At 44.2% G+C, this 19,602-nt stretch overlaps 1 protein-coding gene across 1 annotated transcript in view; it reads right to left on the bottom strand.

Annotated features, from left to right (window-relative positions):
* Positions 1 to 19,602, bottom strand: part of SCRN1 (secernin 1) — a 30,469-nt gene extending 10,867 nt beyond the window's left edge. Inside the window, exons 1-3 of the mRNA XM_088521174.1 lie at positions 19,533 to 19,602; positions 15,331 to 15,490; positions 6,089 to 6,270 (exon numbers count right to left, since the gene is read on the bottom strand). Coding sequence (XP_088377300.1) covers positions 6,089 to 6,270; positions 15,331 to 15,489 — 341 coding nt within the window. The 5' untranslated portion in view covers position 15,490; positions 19,533 to 19,602. The remainder of the gene's footprint in view (positions 1 to 6,088; positions 6,271 to 15,330; positions 15,491 to 19,532) is intronic.

The raw sequence follows: 19,602 nt of genomic DNA, 5'->3' as shown, positions 1-19,602 counted from the left end.
GCATCCATCTACAACCTCTCTTTCCCAGTGCTCAAATGCTTAGTAGCTCAACATGCTTTGGAAGCTAAATGCAAGTTACAGACCAATCCAAGACAAAATACAGTGCTTACTGTGCACTGTAGACAGAGATATTTGTGCACAGGCACAATTCAGTGCTCCTGCAAAGATGCCCCAAAAAAGTAAGCTGTTTGACAAACAGAACTTGAATACCTGGAAACAGGTACAAAACTAAAATTGCAGATATGAATAAGACTTCATTCAGATACAGAATAATAGTCTAACATCTCTTATGGGTAGCATAAAAATTTGCATATAACATACACACACACGCACATATATATATATGTATACACATACACACAAAAAAAGCATGCACGAACTGCATAGAAGATCAAGGAAAACCTACTGGAAGCAAAAAAAAAACTAACTAGAGCAAATGAGAAATTGTATTTAATCTTTTCATCAAGAGAACTGACATCAATTAAATACATAACAGCTATATATTCATGAGGACACTCCATCCTTCATTCAGCACTCCATCAAACAATATTGACTTACGAGCTGTAACTCCTGGCAGTTATGTTAGCTGGTCTTTATGCTCACTTTCCAGGGAATCTCAGAGCTGGAAAAGAATGAACTGGACCACTTTCCTATGTCTCAAGGAAGTACTACTTAGCTTCTAGCGTGGAATACTTGGAGTAAGGACTCTCTTTCCCATAAGATTTCCAGGTTTGGGAGAACAGTTAGAGGTATGGGCTGTGTCCAGTGCAGCTGAGGAAATTCCCTTACCTGAGAAGGCAGCCTAAGAACACAACTATATCTGACCAAGACATCACAGTGCACCATTTGCCAAATAATCTCCAGGGAAACAAGGTGCAAGCAAACCCTAAGGATTAAACACATCGTTAGGAGAGGGCTAATTAGCTTACTCCCATGTTGTGCACCTCTCCCAAGGTCATGTAGCCTCACAGACATATTCTGTAACACCTTATCTGATGCTACAGCTGTGCCATGAGCCTCCTTAAGCAGTGCCACCTCCAGCAGAGGTTTCTAACACAGGTTCTGTGTTAGGCAGTCCCTGGCTAAGACAGCAGAGCCTTTCTTCACTCACTGTGTTATCAGGCAATGTGTAACTTTCTTTTCCTATCACCAGGTGTCAAAGTACCTTAAATTGCTTCTGCTTTCAGAAGTGGAGGACAAAAAGCCACTTAGTAGAGCTCTTTAAAAGAAATATTCACAGGCCATCCAGTGGTTATTTGCCTAGATCTCCACTCAGCATTTGTAACGATGAGCATCCTGGTGTTCCCTAGCGCTTTTCTCTCAGTCACTTCCACTAAGACTTTTCTTCTTCTGAAATTCAGTCTGTTTTTCTTTACTGCCTTTGGGGAATTACCAGCATTCACTCAAGTAGTCTTCCACCCTATAAACGAGACCCACTTTTAGAAGGGGGGAGCAGTCAAATCAGCATTCAGCTGGATGACTGTGCCCCACTGGGAGGGACGAAGCAGGGAGGGAGATGTGGGAACAAATAATGACATGTGAGAACCTTGAAAGCAATGGCACAGCGAGAGGAGAGCAGCCAACGCGGATTTATTAGAAACAAGGCTCATCAAATTCATCTAATCTCTTGCTATAACAAAATGACAGGATATGTTGACAGAGAAGGAGCCGTGATTTTCTGTTTTGGCAAGCTAGGCAAGTGTGAAATAGATCAAAATATACAGTAAGTGCAAAAGTCATTGGGGTGGGGGGAACATCCAAAGAATAGAAGAGGCATCGGAAGAACATCAGTATCTGTCAAAAGGGAAGCACAAACCCAGGAGGGCTCATTGAACATGTCTGTTTTGTCGTTCACTGTTTTCACCGTGTCTGTTAATAAACGACCCACACGATCACACATCCATCTCTTTTGGAAAAGATGCAGAAGTTGCCCTCGACCAGGAGGCAGACCTGGGTCAGCAGCACGGCACACCACGACAGAAAAGAACAGCTACCACACTGGCCAGTGTACAGAGCAACGAGCAGAAGACACGACCTCCAAGGCACAGGGAAATTCTGCTCCACTCACTGCTTCGCTGAAATGAACATCCCTTATGAGACGTTCGGCGCAGTTAGACACGGCTTTTGTCTGAACCAGGAATGAGCACGTGTCTGCAAGAGCACGATTTGCAATGAAATACAAACAAAGGTATTTCAGGCAAAAGAAAACTAAGGTACAAGAACAGATTTGGCAAAGCTACAGGGAGAGCCTGGATCCTGCCTTGAAGCAATGGGATGGAACAACCTGCTGAGGCACCTTGCAGCCACGTTTAAGCCGATTAAGAAAACACTAACCAGAAGAGTCCAAATCAGACTGTAAATTACGCCATTGAAATGATCCCCCAATGCAGCTACTGATAATTAGGATATGCAGTATTTCAGACCACGGTGTATTATGTAATGAAAACAACTTCCTATTTCCTAAGGGAAGAAAGAGCACCGAATTGCATCACCTCTGTGATTAGCTGTATGTATTTAACCACGCAAGCAGCCTGGAGAAGTCTTGAAAACCAAGATGTTCAACAGTTGCTGCATTTGTATATGACTCCACAGGAGGAGTGATCTTGACATCCCAGGAATTACAGCCTAAAGGCAAGTTAGACCTAGGCTTTGTTTTTGCGTGGGTGCTCCTGTCTTTCAGTCATGAGGGGTAGAAAACAAAAACTCAAAATGAAAAGGGTCTCTGCAGAGCAACCACGCAGCTCATGCCCAGGAAATCAAAGGTCTTGCCAGTTGTCTCAGCATCCATGTCCTGGGAACTGCAGCACCCCCTTCCAACCAATATATTTCAGGGCACTCAGCAAGGGCCAATTGGCCAAAGTTTTAAGTTGTTTCACCCCCAGACAGGACAGCTTGAATTATTCCCTAAGAAAATTTCAGTGACAAGACAGTTCATCATCTCAGTACCTCCAATAATGTATCACACCACATTATAATCCTATCAAAACAATATTCCCTTAAAGCTTTCCCAGTTTACATCTCAGTTACAAGGGCAGACTTTCCAAATGAAATAACATATGAGGACAACAATCTACACTGTTCAGTTTTTATTTAAGGATAGAAATTGGTAAAGCCACTTTTTAAGATAGGATTCCCAATTTATAAGGGCATATTGAACAGGTTTTTTTCATTTGTATCTTTTGTATGATAACATTGTTCTGTTCTATCTGTGCCAGCACAGGCAAAACAGTATGGCATCCTTCCACATGAATGTAAAGTAGGACCAACCGCTACCTTCATTCTCTCAAGTCGGTCACACGACCTGCATCCATTTCTTCTCAATCATTCATATGTTCAGACACAATGTGTTGCAAGGTACTGTTAAGCTAATGATCTGCAGATACCTGTTTTACTCCTCAAATACAGCCATATTAGAAAACACACCATTACTACTCACTAAGTCAGCATTTGGTTACTAAGAATTCATGAAAAACACCTTTGCTGGTATCCATCAGGGTCTCTAAGGAAAATGAAGTCTTGGCTGTGAGTTTGCAGGACGCATTTTCAGTTTCCCATTTCAGCAACAAAATGTGCTGACTTCAGAAATATATTGCCAAGCTGCTAGATGCCTCTGGCCTGTTCAACTGAACGTGCTCTCAAAGCATCCACCTACAGTCTTTGCCCATATGGGCTGGAATTTGAATCCCAGCTTAAAAGTGACAATTTGAGACAAGCTGCTGACAGGCTCACAGAGACAAGAGGTCTACCCTAATAAAAAGGGCATTCACCTTCAGGAGAACATGGGAGTCGAGCGTTAAGGGAGCCTCAGCACTCAAGGCAAGCTCTAATTCTGCAGTCTGTGTGACACTCCTGAGTTCACACTCTTAACGCCTGCTCTGAAGAACACTGTACAGAGTAAGATGCTTTTAGCCTCTTTTCCAAACAGCTGAAGACACACGTGCACACGCTGCTACTCTTAACCCTGCAGCTTAGAAGCAGAAGTCAGACAAACGCATAGGTGTGAGCACAGCATGGCCAGCAAGGGTGTGCATTTTGAAGCAGATTTGTGTGCGTTTGAAGCTCTTCCATTTATTTTCCTTCCAAAAAATCCTGAACGGCGGAGCTATCAAGTACAAAATCAATCACCCAGGCTGCAGCGAGGCAGCCGGGACTCTTTCCAGCCATCTGCAGAACAGGCCAACTCTCTATTTCAAGAGGTCATCCAATACAGGTAGCACAAAGCAGCCAGCCAAGGATTCACAGGGAGAAAGAGAATAGCTTTGGCTGCAGGGACACACAGATGGCAGCCTGCAACTCCCTCTGCAGCCCTCCTTGCCCGAAGCACTCACCACCTTTACGCTACAATTTGTTCTGCAGATAAGATGGTGGGGAGGGAGAGTAACACCCCCAAGCCAGACCCGAAGGTTGCTCATGAGCAGTTTCTCTTTATTTTGGTATCTCTGGATTTGCTGGTATGGGTGCATGCAGAGCTGCTGGGTGATGTACCTGCTTGCATGTAAAACAGTATTTTGAGCCTATATTAGCCTTATATTATTAAAATAAGCAGAATGTTGCATCTAAAGCAATGATTTGTTAAAAGATTAACAGAGAGAAAAGAGAATAGCAGTAGGAGGGGGAAAAACAAGGTAGGGAATGCAAAGTCACCTTATACATTCTTCTTCCTGAAGAAAATTTGTCCTACATTTTCTCAAACTCCCCAATCTAGTGATTCCCTTGATACAATTAAATTCACTAGTCCTCCCATTTACAGCTTCTCTGTAGATACTAGAGTTCAGAGTAAGTACCAGAGTCACACATAATGCCAATTCCTTCATGCTTTTCTGGTGGTTCAGAGTCTCTAGATCCCTGGTCATGCTTCCCAGTTTTCTCCACATTTCTCTCCAGCTGACACACATCCCCCTTGACTTTTGGCACCTGGAACTAGCTCCTGCCACCTCTGCAGGGACTTCATTAGAGCCAGGGAACATTTACACTTACCATTTCAGGCAGCTATGCACCTGACAGGAACTTCATCTACCAATGCTTCCCATCTTGCTTATGAGAATGCCAGAATGCTTTTTAAGGTTTTATGGTCTCTTTTAAGTCAAAATATCTATCCTATCCTCTCCATTTTTTTTAACTCATTACAGAAAGAAAATAGAATGATTTGACAGGACTTTTCTTGACTAACAGTGAGCACTGCGAGGTCATCTCCTTGATATTTAAGGGCTTTTATTTATTTATTTAATTTATTCCCTCCATGATCTGAGGTTAAACTGGACTATAACCCCAGTTTTGGGCTGGTCTGTAACACTAGTGGTTATGTGTTTTTGTCTCCTTCTACCATCTACCAGCACATCTAACCTTTTCCAGTCAACCAGAGCTTCCCCCTTTTTCACTAATTCTTACGAAAAAACAGAATGCTTCTGAAATTGGCTCAGCCTGCTCATTAAGCACCTTCTGGCAAATTTCATCAGGCTCACCTTGCTTGTCTGACATTGGTTTTAATAAGCACTGACACTATCCCATTGTCCCTTTAAAGCAAAGTGAGTTCCTTCCTCCCTCTCCCTTCGCGATAAGTTTGCCCCATGCCCTCTTGATCTTTCACATCCACCCTTCTGCCCCTACATCCTTCTTCAAACCCTCTTCACTGCGAGCTCAGCCCGCGGGCCAGGCGCAGAGCGGCACGAGCCCTTGCAGCAGCTGCCCTCCACCAAGGAGGCTCCCAAACCAGCACCTAAATAATGGCTGCCCCCAGAACGTGCAGGCTGGTGGGAGGAGACAGGAGCTTGGTTATGCCCACGCTTGGATGAAGGGCCCTGATGAGCTTTTCAGGCTGGAGGACGCAGTTTTAGAGGAGGGCGAACTGCAGAGGTTAGTGAACTCGCGTTAGGCTCGAGCAGCGCATGCTGAGCAGCCCACTTCAAATACCACGTGCTTTAAAATGCTAACTCAGCTGTGCCTCGAGCCCTGCCTAGGCAGGGCCACTCCTTATATTGCTTGAAAACTGTTTCAAAACGCCAGCACTACTAAACCACTGCCCAGTACCATCACCACCATCTAACCCTTTATTGTTTAAAGGCCGGTCACAACTCAGCAAGGCACCAACCTGACAAGATCCATTCCAAGCAGGGCTTCGGATTCGGCAGCCGGCTCTCTGGTCACGACGGCTTCGTTAGCGACACACACTCCGTGCTCGTTAGCTCCCATTTCGGCGCCCCAGAGCCAGGCGGGCCGGCTCAGCACCACGGCGTGCGTCCGCGGCGCCTGCTCGATCTCAATGTACGTGCACTGCGGTGGGGAAGGGGGAGCGGGAGGAGAAAAGGCCCATGCTGTGATTACAGTAACACAGGACTTCAGTGTACAGAAATTTACATCCTGAATATAAGCTTCAATATAATATAGTGGGGAAGGGTTTTTTTTTTTTTTTTAAGAATATTTTAACTGTCATGTTCCGACCTTTATGTCTTTATACTGCAGAAAGCCTGGGAGAATACGTCTATTTTGACAGTTACAGGCTTCAGACCCATGCAGAACCCAAGCACGAGAGACAGCAGAAAGCAGCACTAGGCAGACTATCCTGTTCCCAATAATAGGTTGTTTTGTGCATAGTAACAAGAACAAACAATTCTATGAGATCACCTAGGTACAGGCTGGGGCGCTTTATTGAACACATGGCACAATAGCAATAACTGCATAAAGTAGAAGGCCCCCTACCCACCCCTTGCTGCCTCCTCTGCTGACCAGACCTGTTGTCAGTAGAAAGAAGAAACTCAAAACTTGAAAGGGTTCTGTGGAACGCCTGGGTAAATGTTCACAGGAAGAAAAACACTAGTATTGTTTTTGCTTAAAATTCCTGGTTTTGCCATTTTAAATGGCCTACTGTAGTCAGTGGTCTGTGGATATATTCTGTCAGACAAAAATACAGAGGAAGGCCGCACAGAAGTCATTGAAAAAGCAAGGAAGAAAGAATCCATTCATTATCTTTCACATATTTTCTCTTGCTCTAGGACTCAAAAATGAGCACTGTTTTGCCAGGCAGCACAGAAGAGAGCTTGATTTATTGCTGGGTCATTTGCCTGTGCAAGCCAAAGCAGCATTCTTTACGTTTTAATCCTGAAGTCACATTAAGTTCTTCAAGGACTAAACTCTGCACAATTTTCAGGCAAGGCAACCAAAAGTGATGGCAGCATTTATGGGAAAGCTCCCAGAGGCTAGTGGACCTGGCCTACCACTTTCTAGGCTGGAAGGAACTTGCGGTTACTTTCTGGGAGGAATCAGTTCAAGATTACCAGCAGCAAAAGACTCTCTTTTTTCTAACCACTGTTTCCCCACTGAAGGTTAGGCAGCACAGTCATTTTAAGGCTCCAATCTTGAGCAACAATTTTATAGCAATAATCAGTCTACAGTGCAATTAAAATGGATCATCTTTGCTCAAAGATGACACTTTTAGAGTCCTCTACTCTCTGACCACGCAAGGACATGAAGCAATAAGTCTGCCACCTTCATAAGGAACTGCATGTGAACGGGCCAAACAGCTGGCAATCTATAATGCTCGGCAACTTACACATGAAATAAGGGGATGATTTCTCACAGCCTCAGCTAAAGTGAGAACAACTCCTCTGTTCTAATGAATTAAAAATAGTTTTGTTTTTTTTTAAAAAAAAACAATGTATTTAACTTTGATTTTTGGCTTAAGCAATAAGACCTCAGCAGAGAATTATCTGCTGTATCTGTTAGAAAAAAATCTCTAATACTTCACCAAACTAGAAACTAAATTGCTTATATAGCAATACACTGACTTGATAAAGATGGAACTCCCACCCACTGAGGTGCAGAGACACCCAGTATGAGCCAGGAACCAGGAAAATCCAGCTACTAATATCATCATATACAGTAAACTTTGTTTAAGTTTCAAACCTTGCCAGGACAGAACAGTTATCTGATATCAGAACAATATCTCCAGATAGAGAAGACTTCAGTACTCCATTAACCTGCGCTTGCATGACATTCTCCAGCTAAAACCCTGCTGTAACAGCTTGCACTTGTTTTATTTACTAAACTGAACCAAACCAAGCACTGCCAGTGCCAACATTTCTTATAAAGATTTTATTGTTAGCAGTAGCAACCAAGGAACATGAAATAGAAATCTGTCTGCTCAAAGGATCCATTCTGCAAAAAGTACCTTTGCTTTATAACTGTGTAATCAGGAACAATCCCAAGGCCCTCCCCGCTTGTGCACCTTTTTCATTTATGAATATATTTCTGTCTATAGCAGAGACAATTGGCTTGCATGGTCAAAAAGTCAGAAAACAATTTTCTAGACATAAGAGTGTGTTAATGGCAGGAATAAGAGGTGGGAAATGCACAAATATAGCTATGTCCCTGGAGTCAAGACACAGCAGCCCTAAAGGCAATTTGATATTGAAGCTGCTCAGCAGATACGCAGTGCAGCAGAACGCCGCTATCTATCCCGCAGCCAGGAGACCACGGCCCAAACAGTGAGGGAAGGAAATGGAGAGGGAAAGACAACTCTCCACCTAAAAAACATGTTGGCTGCTGGATCGCTAGAAACAGGGCTTCAGATGAAGACCTGCTTCCAATAATAAGCACAAATCCCAGCCTCCCTGTCCCTCCTCCTGCACCCAGCAGCTTGGCAAACCCTTGCAGCGCAGCGGCGTAGCAGCCTGGTCTGGTGAGAGCTCTGCCAAGAAAGGCAATGACAAATCAAACAGACACCAGGTACCGCTGTGACCCTGCCTGCCGCCCAACGCGCCTTGAAATTCCGGACATCCTCTGCATCAGGGTTTCCTAACACGAATATTTTCATTGCAGTATAGATGTGGAAAACGTAAGAATTTACTACTGATACATTTGGTGCAAACAGCTGCAAGCGAGTGAGGGAAGTGCCAAACTCCATTGATTTTCTAGAACTCCCAGGACTGAAAGTAACAAAACTGGCATCATGCCCTGTGATGGCAAATTCAGATCAGGAAATACAAAGGTAAAGAACAGAGATTTCACATGCAAGAGATGCATCCTACATCTTCGAAGATAATTGAGCAGGCTGGAAGCTAAAGACTTCTTTTTTTTTTTTTTCCCCACTTATGATATCAAGAAAAGAATCTCATCAAGGCAGTTCTAAATATATCACAAAGCATAAATGTACCTTCCCCCCTAGCTAGGGCATAAATCTATGCTGGAGACATTCCAAAACCAGAGAACACAGACATAACACAAGAGATTTCTTCTTTCATTAACGAAAAGCAACTATTGTGCAGGCTCTACTGCATTCAGGCTGCAGGATCCTGATTCCTAGCACTGCCAGCCAGGTCACCATGAAATATCAGTGAAATCACAGGCTTCAGCCCTGCAAAACAAAGGCAATAGTCAGGGAATGCTTTAGAAAGAACTTGAAAAAGGGCCACAGGACTATAGATTACAGAAGAGATACCCCCTCGCCACCCCCTCCTCAGATCCATACTCTTTCTGCTTTAACTCTTTGCTTAGCTACCTCAAGCACTGCAGTATGCTGTGCATGTGCTTGAAAACGACAAATTGTCTATCCTGTCACAGTAATTAGAGAAGTTGCAATTACAGAAGTTGCATCATGGCTGTTTTCAGCTCTCTTGTCCAAAAAAGGGATGGCAAAATAGGACGAGGCCACCCTGCATCTTGCTGTCTGCACAGTCCTCGTCCTGAAGCGGTTGGCCTGGTTGGAGCTGGCTGGACAGGCAGTTCCATGGACAACACGGGCTACTTGGGCATTCCCACACCCAAAGTGAAGGACCGCAAAGCTAAAATACAGCCTGATCTCTGGAAGTGCCATTTTGCAACTTGGTGACTAAGGATGAGAGACAAGATTATTCTAGAAAAGAATCATAGAGCCTAGAAATAGCTGAATGATTCCCCTGTCAAAGGGCAGAACAACACGCCCCGGTTACTCTACCAAGCTCCCAAGGACCCTGAGGTCTGTGAGCCAAGCTATGGAAATGAACTCGGCATCACGAAACATGGAAGTCTCTAAGCAAACAGCACACCAGTGAATGCAGCAAGGCACCCCGGGCAGAGAGCACCCTCTGGAGATGCTGTTTGCCAGAACCAATCTACTAACCAAGATTTGTCCCTTGTTTATGCAAGTTAAAAATCCATCAGTTTCCCGAGATTGAGGAAAAGTGCTGAGAAAAAAAAAATATATGGACAAAGATTATGAACATTGCTTTCTCAGACTGGTAAGAATCAGATTTCAAAGAAGCAACAAAGCCTGTCACAAAGATACCCTTGCTGTTCACAAATATCCTAGGGCTGACGGCTTACCCACTTGGAAATTCCTGCTCCCGGACACATTCTGCCACAAGCAAGCAGCCTGGGTGAGACGATAGCTTTTTTAAAAATGAATAAGTAAATAAAATAAAAATTCAGCACGCTCCCTCCTCTTTCACTCTGCCCCAGTTAAAAAAAGAAAAAAGCAAAAAAAAATAAAGTCAAAGAGATTAAATAAAAACCTATCATTCAAGCTAAACAGTTCTGCTTTGGCAAGCAAAGGGAGAAAAGCAGCAGCACTTCTCCTGTAAAACCACAGCCTTGGAGGGCTCCAAAGCAGCCAAGAGACTGGTCTGTGCCTCTGCACCGCTGCCACTTGCACGCTGGGCTGCAAGGCAACCACAGGCACATTAGCAGCTTAAAGGCCAGAGGCCTGCAATGGAGCAGAGAAAGCCTCAGAAGGAAACAAAGCACATCAGAACTAAACTGATTTGAATGAAACCTGGTGATTATGTTAAAAGTTACCTGGAGGTATCTTAATTCTAGCAAGAGAATTCTAATGAAGTCAAAATCTACTCTGCAAGCATTGTACCTATGTAATAACAGCAGAGACTCCTGAGTTAGACTCGAGTGAGTTTGCACATCTGCAGTGCGCAAAGAAATGCACAGCAAAAATCTTACTGCTTCTCTGGAGACTCAGAGCAAGGAAAGAAAGGATGGTATCCTTTTAAAAATATGTATTTTAAAAGTAGACAAAAATGTCTTTAGGGCATAACTCCCATGAAGGTTTAGAAGAGAAACTCTCTCCTCCCTCACACAGGGCAGGCTTCAAACGTAGCAGAGTATTTAACACCAAGATAAGAGAAAAATCTTGGCATATTCCACAGTTTGATAGAGCAGTTTCTCCAGCAGTGGTTTCTCCCTGAGCTTTGCTCTAGAACATCCTTTCTCCTTTCCCAGCTCCATTCCCCCATAAAGAGTTGGGTGCTATCGACATAAGGAGATTTTACACCTCTGCCCTGTAGCAAGCAACCACAGCTGTTTTCAAATCACAGCTAAAAGGACCAGATTAGAAGAAAAAGAGTTTGATACAAAAACAGACTCGAAAATTAAGCCAAGACAATTCAGGAGCAGGTTACCAGATAACAAGAGAAATCTGATCAGTGAAGTAAACCTTAATAGTAAGGCTCATGCGACATCTTAACCCTCAACATTTTCAAACAGCACAAATTATTTATTAATTCAAAACAACATTTAAAATCCATATCTGCTGGGGGAAAATCCTCTATTAAAAGTCAATGTGTGGAATTCAGAAAAGGAACCTATTTATGCTTAAGAAAACGATGTGTTGCCTGCGTGCATGTGTTTATAAAGTGCCCACTATATCCAGCAAGAATGCTGATCAGCATCTGCCCCTGCCAAAGCGCAATGCAAAGCACGAACTTTTGAGAAAGTTGTCACACACACACACACACACAGAGCAATCTTTATGAAAAGCCCTGTTGTTCGGGGTCTTGGGAACCTGCTGACACAAAGGGAAGGAATTATGTTGATGAGTTAGCTGCAGGGTTACTGTCTAGTGGGCTGTGCCACAATGATGAAGCTCAAAGTGACTGTGCTATTCACCAAACACCCCTTCTCCTTGCTCAGGGCCCTGCCACAAACTGGCTGCTAGTGGTTTTGCACAGCCTGCCAGATTCCTTTAAAGCGATAACTGCTGCAGCGTTTCTGGATGCATTGGGCACTATCACATTTCCAAACGCCAGCAGCACAGAACTGCAATAGGATGCAGACTTCCTGAGGGAGTCTTAGGAAACAATCCCTGTTGTAAGTGTGCTCAAAACCACCACTTAATGGGGCTTCGGAACATGAGAGATGGAGTCATGGAGAGGTAAGTCAGATCAATACATGCCAGATTACATTACCTGTGCAGAGGAGAATAAAATGAAAAATAAGCCCACAATCACTACCCAGGGAAAGCAAAGGATCATGTATTATAGAAAAAAGTCAATGCAAAGTCACATTATGGAATGGAGAGAAAAGCTGTTCAATGGACAGGACGGATGAGAGGTATAGAAAGTCTAGTTAGAGAAACAAAGGTTTATTAAGTTGGAAGAAACAGCAGCATGAAACTGGTTAATTACATTTGGGGGGTTTGTAAAATGTTATACATTTAATTTTTTTTTTTTACATCTACTTAGTTTCATTTTTATAAAATGCAAGAAAGAAAACCACGGCAAAAACCACAAATGAATCATTGGCAATTTTCATAGATTTTGTAGAACAAGATAATACTTTTGAATAAATCAAAGGTTACAGCTAGAAGCTTTGACAAACCTCTCCACTCCTCATATCAGCTAAGGAATTCTGACATTTCAATACATTTAGGAGGGGTTTACTCAACTTTTAGAGGTGCCATTAATAGTACTCAGAGGATTAATAAGCTGTGCACAAGCTCAGCACATAGGTAGCTAAGTGCATCTTTGTCCTAAGACAGAGCAGCGTGCTAGACAACATTTCTCCTGTAGTAAGAGAACTATGAAAACAGTTCAGCTAATTAACAAAAGTGATCAAAACCTTATTTCTATTCTGCTGTCACGATCAGTTAGTAGCTTTAAATTTCAATACACAAGCTAGTCTCACTAATCAGTATCAGTCAGTTTATAAAACAGCAAAGCTTACAAGCAAATACCGCAGCCCAAAAATTCAGTTCTAGAATCTGTCCTGGTGTGTTGGCTGGTTCACAGTTCCTACAGTAAAGGAGATTATTATGATGCCTTTTGAAAGACCTTGAAGTGGGCAGTTTAAAAAGCAAGGAAAAGCAAGCAAAGAGAGAAAGAAAGAAAGGCTTATTTCTAAAGAAAAAACCCCTCTATCCAAAACGCTAGAAATGTTTGTGCGATTGAAGTCTATAAATATTAAGGCAGAAAATAGCTTGAACTTTAAAGGAAAACTGTCAAGTAAATCTATGCTTCAATCTCCCTGAAGGAGAACAGCTACAAGGCTGGACAAGGCTGCCTGACAGCTTTTAGCTCCAACAAACCAATCAAAAGCATTAACTTATTTTAACGAACTTCCTAACAAAACTTTGTGCTGAATAAAAAAAGTGAGGAAGATGCATGATAGATGATTGCTTGTGCTGTTTCCAAAGGAACTGAAGAGTTTTTTGTCCTGGGATGGGAAGAAACAGGGAAAGTTTAGATGAATGCCTGAAGCCACGTGTCTTTGTACACCACTGTACATGCAAAACCTCAAGCTGGCTAATACAGAATTACGCAGTAGATAGTAGATACACTGGGCAGAGACCAGGGTACCCACCTACTTTGAGAAAAAAAAAAAAAAAAAAAAAGATATCAGCCCACTCGAGTCCCCTGTAATAAAGGATCTTCACTACACTGCAACAAAACTTAACACAATTTAGAAAACAGCGTTCGAGGAGAAGGCTTGTAAATATTGATTAGCAGAACAACCTATATAGAATGCAGTCTGCTGGCAAAGGGATTGTATATTCCATTTCCAAAAAGTCTGAAAAAAGGGAGTCCAGTTTATAACTGAATTCTGCAGAGGACTTTAAACTGGGGAATACTGGGCTGATATAGGTGTTCACAAAGCACTGTATACAGCCACATCCTACCACAAATAATGATGATCTAACCAAAGAATGGGGCAAAGAGACCAAGAGAATCAAGCCCTCTAACACTGAGCTCTTACAAAGCACTATCCTTTGAGCCTACAGAACTTCAGAGCAGCTATACGCTTCTAAGAAGAATTTCTAGTAAGAAATTTCTAATAGGAAATTCTTCTTCCATATTAGCAGTATATTATTTTTCTTCATTTTCAGTTCTGAAGAGAAGTTTCTTCTGAATAGAAGCTTTTAAAAACTGCTCTTAAGCTTTCTTGTCTTCTCATTGTCACAGCTGTGCTCTGCTCACAAGGGCAGGGCTACTGCAGTGCCACCCATGCAGCACTGCACTTCACAGCAGTTACTGCTTTTGGACAAGGGGAGGGGATTTCTTTACATCCAAGATGAAAACATTTAATAATGTATTTAATAATTTGTTCCACGTGTCAGTAGCAATTTGAATCAAGAGAGTGTTAACTGCTTGAAAGAGGAACGGCACTAAGTGCTCTGCAACTCACAAGTGGTCACACTTGGGGGGCAAGGGGGCACTGGCCATGGGAGCTGTTTCAAAAGAGATCTCTAGGGAGGAGACACATCAGCCTGGAAAAAAAAAATCTCTCCAAAACCTGACAGTATTTGCTGGACTCTGAATCCTCTGCTCAAATAGATATTTCCACCTCTTTCTTCAGTCTTTTCATTTCACTTGAACTACACACTCGCCTCTGCTCCTGTCTTCTCGCCTGACTCATCCCCTTTGTTCACCCTTCCACATTTGTTTATCCTTTCATGTCTCCTGCCTTTAAAATGCAGCTGCAGTAACAGACTATAATTACCATGACTTCCAACAGGGCCTCTCTGAACTTGCATCCTTGGCATCAGAGTCCAAATTCAGGACTCCGTATCCAGTCTGGGTTCCAAGCGAAGCCACAGCACTCAAAATGAGCAAGATGCAGGGGGCTCAGCTAGAGGCCACGTCTCCATGACAAACTATACAAGAATCATATTTGGCTTGCAAATCTCACACGCTTGTTTTTCTTCTCTCCCATTTCTTCATTTATTTCCATTATAGCCATAGATCTCTGCCTCAGAAAGCTTGCAGTCTGGTTTGCAAGAGGCTTAGCAAAGTCAGGGTCTGTTGTCAAAGAACAACCATGAATGAGAAAACTAAAACCACAGATGATCAACTTCGGAAAAATTTCTGCTTCCAGTCAAGCAGCAGATTTTTTTCCTTAAAAATAAAGCAGTCTCTGAGCTTCACTGTGCAAGTATCAGATCTGAGCAGTTCAGGCTGCCTGCTGGAGCAAACACAGAGTCTCACTTTGAGGATTTTCAAAAACTTTGTCTCCTCCCAGCTCAAGGGCTGTTGGAGTGAAGGGAAGGAGGACACCACAATCTGACAAGAAAACGGGGCAACTGTCATTTCCTGCAGTGATAGTCACAGTTTGAATGTAACAAGCGACCCTTACCTCAACTTTACTTCCCGGATCATGAGCCGCAGCAGCAAAGTAGACAACCTCCTGCACCTCATCCCTGGGCCGCGCAGAGTTCTTCCCAAACACCACCAGCCCCTCTTTAGAGCAAGGGGGGAAGGCCACAAAACAGTAACTCGGGGGAGCTGCAGCCATCCTGGAATGAAAAGGATGAGAGTAAAAATAAGTAAACAAATAAAAGCTAGTGTCTGCTGGTTGAGTAACTGCAGGTGTTAGAGAACCACTCAGTTTGCCATCAATTGTTAAAAAAAAACAAAATAAAAGCCTGAAAAATCACTATAATTTCTGTTATTAAACCCAGACAAGCCTACTCTGAGTTGGCCTGTTTTTCACTGTCATTGCACAGCCAACTTAAACATAAAGAAATTATGTTGCTTTTTAACTGTAACAATTGGTGGCAGAGAGCTTTTTAAAAAATAAAAAAAATAAAAAAATAAAAACACACTTAAACATTGTGAAGGCCTAGAAAACAGGAGAAAAGCCATCATGACAGTTCCAATGGATAGGGAGAGGATATTCTGCACTGGAGCTGTTCAGGAACACATGACCTAGATGCAGATGTTCTGCTGACTCAGACAAGTGCAGAGAGGCAGGAGAATTTAAAACAACAGAGTCTCATCGCTTCCGTGCGGTTTAAAATTTATAAAGGAGAAAAGAGAAAATATGCATGAGGGATCCCTGAGGGGGGGATAACAGTGTAACAGGAAACAGAAGAAAGATCTAGCACACTTAGCACACAAAGGTATCTGCCAATTCATCTACTCAAATCAGAGAGAATCTGAAGCACTAATTGCACTTTATTTCCTCTGTGGTTTGTCTGCATTGCTGTTCTTATCTAAAGTTAATTGATTGCAGTTTATTTATGTGAACACTCTTTAAAATGCTCAGAGTAGCACAAACATTGTAAGTGTTTATAATGACAACATATTTATTTAAAAAAAAAGAAAAAAATGCATTCTTTCAGGCCTCTAGCACCACTGTAGCTTGTTTCACCTATGCTTACAAAAGGGAGAGGTAGAAGGATTATTGCTTATTAAAATAGCATCCGACACAGATGCCTACTGATATCATTTCACAGAGCTTATCACTGTATCAGAGATACCCCCTAGAAATGAAGTCTTCCTTCCAGGGTACCCTGGGCAGGAAAAAATAAAAAAATACATGGGGACTGCTGAGACAGAAGCTATGCAATCAAAAGCTGGGTTCAGATGAAACCTGAACACAGGGGCTATGAGAAAAGCACATAAATTAAAGCACTGTCATAGGGTGAACTCTAAACCTCCCCCCAGCTTTTCAAACACACTCCTGGCTGCCCTAGACCCTCACTGCTGTTTCCAGCCCAGTGCAGATGCCCACAAAACCAGGGGTGGGAGCTTCAACACTAGTTTCAGCTCAGCTTTCTGCAGCAGTTTCAGCAGAACAACAGCTTTTCTGAGCAGATAGCCTACCTTTCCACCCTCAACGTGGACAGTTTTAAAGTATGACTTACCAGGAGGGAGGAAGGTTGCATATATTAAGGCATTAGAGAAGCAGAGGGCATTCCTGAGGTTAAAAGCACCAACTACCAGATCTGTTCATTCCCGCAGCTTGGGAGTCTCGTTAACAGACCTCCCTCAGACTGGCTGACTCCCTCCCCACCTCCCCAGTACTTATTGATGGAGCTGCCACATCCTACAGAAATGCAGCCCAGCTCTGACTGCCTGTCCCTCCAGCCACCTCTGAGACGAGGAGCTCAAGCAGTAACTGCAGGTGCTGAAACTTCTCCAGCTTCCGAGTCCTTTCTCATCGCCATAAACTAAAAAGGTGAGCAATGCAAACAGTAAAATTGATTCTTAAAAGCTCTGCTACATTTAACTTAAGGTCTCACAGAAGAGCAGATCCTCCCTTGAGTTAGAACTGAGAAAGTTCATTCTCTTTCACTTCCTACTTTGCTGAAAAAGACTCAAATTACAGCAGAATGAACTGCAACATTTTGGAGAAAATCAGCAAAATCTCAAATTTCTAATCAGAGTTGGCACAAACATTTTTACCCAGTAACTTTACTTTTTTGGGGGGATTTTTACAAGAATTAGCAATTCCCTACACATGCATAAAGCCTACTTGTATTTCAAAGCTTTACATATATACTCCCCTCAGTCACTTTACTGAAAAAAGAAATCACAGTATGTCTGGAAGGAATAGAAAATATTTGTCTTATATGGAAAAATGTGAGACCTTCCTGACAGCACTTGCAAGTTGCAAGGCTTCTTAAATTTGTTCAGGAAAATAGATATTGGACATGAAGCACAGCAGAAGCCTTTCACATCAAAGTCTACACCTGCTACCGTATTACCATAGAATGGTAAGAATTTAACTGTGAAAGTTTACAGTCCCCTAACCAGCCAGTTCCATTTTAAGTGCTTAAAACACCCTCAACTGCCATTTCAGAGCAGACATCTTTTGAGAGAAAACAGAATCTCATTTTCTGCCTCAAGAAATCCAGAAGATGTTAATGAAAACTAGTTCTATTTAAAAACAAATCAGGTTCAGCCATCCAGAAGACAACCGATTTCACTCTCATTTCTGTCACAGAATGGAGAAATTCATCATTTATACAGACTTTTCGCCCTGCTGCTACCAGTGTACCTAATTAAGCCCCCGAGCAGATTGAGGCCGTTATTCCAGCCTTGTCCACGGTGCTCTTTGCAGGGGTCTCCGCAGCCGTTTTCCTGCTGCTGCTCCGGCGCAGGAGTCGCCATCCCTCTCCTCACAGCCCTGGCTAACGCGCCCCGACGGGGCAGTCATTCCCAATTAGCCACTTCTGTGTCTTGGCAAGGGGTAAAACGGCAAGGAAGCATCGAAGTACCTCATGGGAAGCCTCCCTTGATTTTATCCGAAGGGCAGCAAGTGTTGCGAGGACAGCAACAGAGTTTGTAAACGTTACCAGGCAGTGCCACGCTTTGTCCCAGAAACCCGCCGTTTCCGTGGGTTTCGGAGGGGCAGGAGCAGAGACCAACTCTGCGCAGCTCCTGCTCCCGCTGCGCTCGCGGGAGGAGAAACCCAACGCGCCACGGGAGCAGCCTCCGGCTTCCCGGATCCCCGGCTCCGTGTTCAACGCGGCACTTGCGCTGGGAAGCTTCTCATACAAACTCCTTATGGTATGAGCTACTGCACTTCCCCACGCACGAGCTGCGGTTGTTTCTCAGGGACAGGGTGGGCAGCCAAACCCAGCAGCTCCTCACAGAAATACCCAACTCAGAGAGAGCAATCAAATAGCACATCTTATTTTACCAATAAAAAGAAGTTACAAGAAGTACAAATGTCTTCAAAGCAGGAAGCTACCCCAGACACCTCAAGCTCTGAGCATCAGAATTTTTTTTTTCCTCATTCCCAAAAAAGTAAGTCATATAAATAGAGATATTGCAGCCAAGGCTTCCACCTCAGTACAGCATCGGCCTTTTCCAGCAGTCTGTTGTTGCATCAGTGCTGGGAATAGCCTGTATGTATTATAGTCATTAACTGATGGGGTCGGCTACTCCGCTTCCCCCCAAGCCCATGCACGGATGATCTTTGGAATAACTCAATGTTATTCCAAACATTCCGGTTGGTGTTTCACCACAGCGTCTCCCTGGCCTCCCGCTCGCCCGGGGTGACTAAACCCAAGCCTCGCATCTCGGGCTGCGGGAACCTTGCGCCAAAGCGGCTTTTAGGCACTAAAAACGCACAGGGACCTGCCGGGGCTGCCTCCCGCCCGCGGAGCGGATGCAAGGCGAGCCGCGAATACTGCGGGAACTGCAGCGAAAGAAGCAAAGGGGTAAATGAAGGGATAGCGGTATAAAAACCGCAGCGGCGCGGCAGGTGCGCCCGCTCAGCGGGAAGCGAACCGCCTACAGCCATCCCGCACCTGGGCGCGACTCCGGCGCGACCCCGCGGAAAGGCACCTTCAGAAAACGAAATAAATCAGTGGACAAACGGGTGGAAGCGGCGGGCGGCGGCGAGGCCGGGCGGGCGCCGCCGCCGCCATGTTGCGCGGTGCGGGGGCAGGTGCGCGCAGCCTCGCGGGGCGCGGGGCACTGGGGAAGCGGCTCCGCCGCCGGGGCGATGCCGCCCGCGCAGCCCCGGCACGGCCCGGCGGGGACGGGAGAGGGGGAAGCCGCCGTGCCCCGCGCCGCGCCTGCCCTCTCCTCTCCGCTCCTCACCTCGCCGCTCCGCGCCGCTCCGCAGCTCCCGGCGCCTCCGCTCCCGGCGCTGCGCAGCGCGGCGCTCCCC

The sequence above is a fragment of the Tinamus guttatus genome, unplaced genomic scaffold, assembly GCF_059628265.1.
Source record: "Tinamus guttatus ecotype Peru unplaced genomic scaffold, ASM5962826v1 Tinamus_guttatus_pri_ptg000115l, whole genome shotgun sequence".
Classification (NCBI taxonomy): Eukaryota; Metazoa; Chordata; class Aves; order Tinamiformes; family Tinamidae; genus Tinamus; species Tinamus guttatus.
Note: the sequence above shows the minus strand (reverse complement) of the source record. Positions and strands in the feature narration are given on the sequence as shown.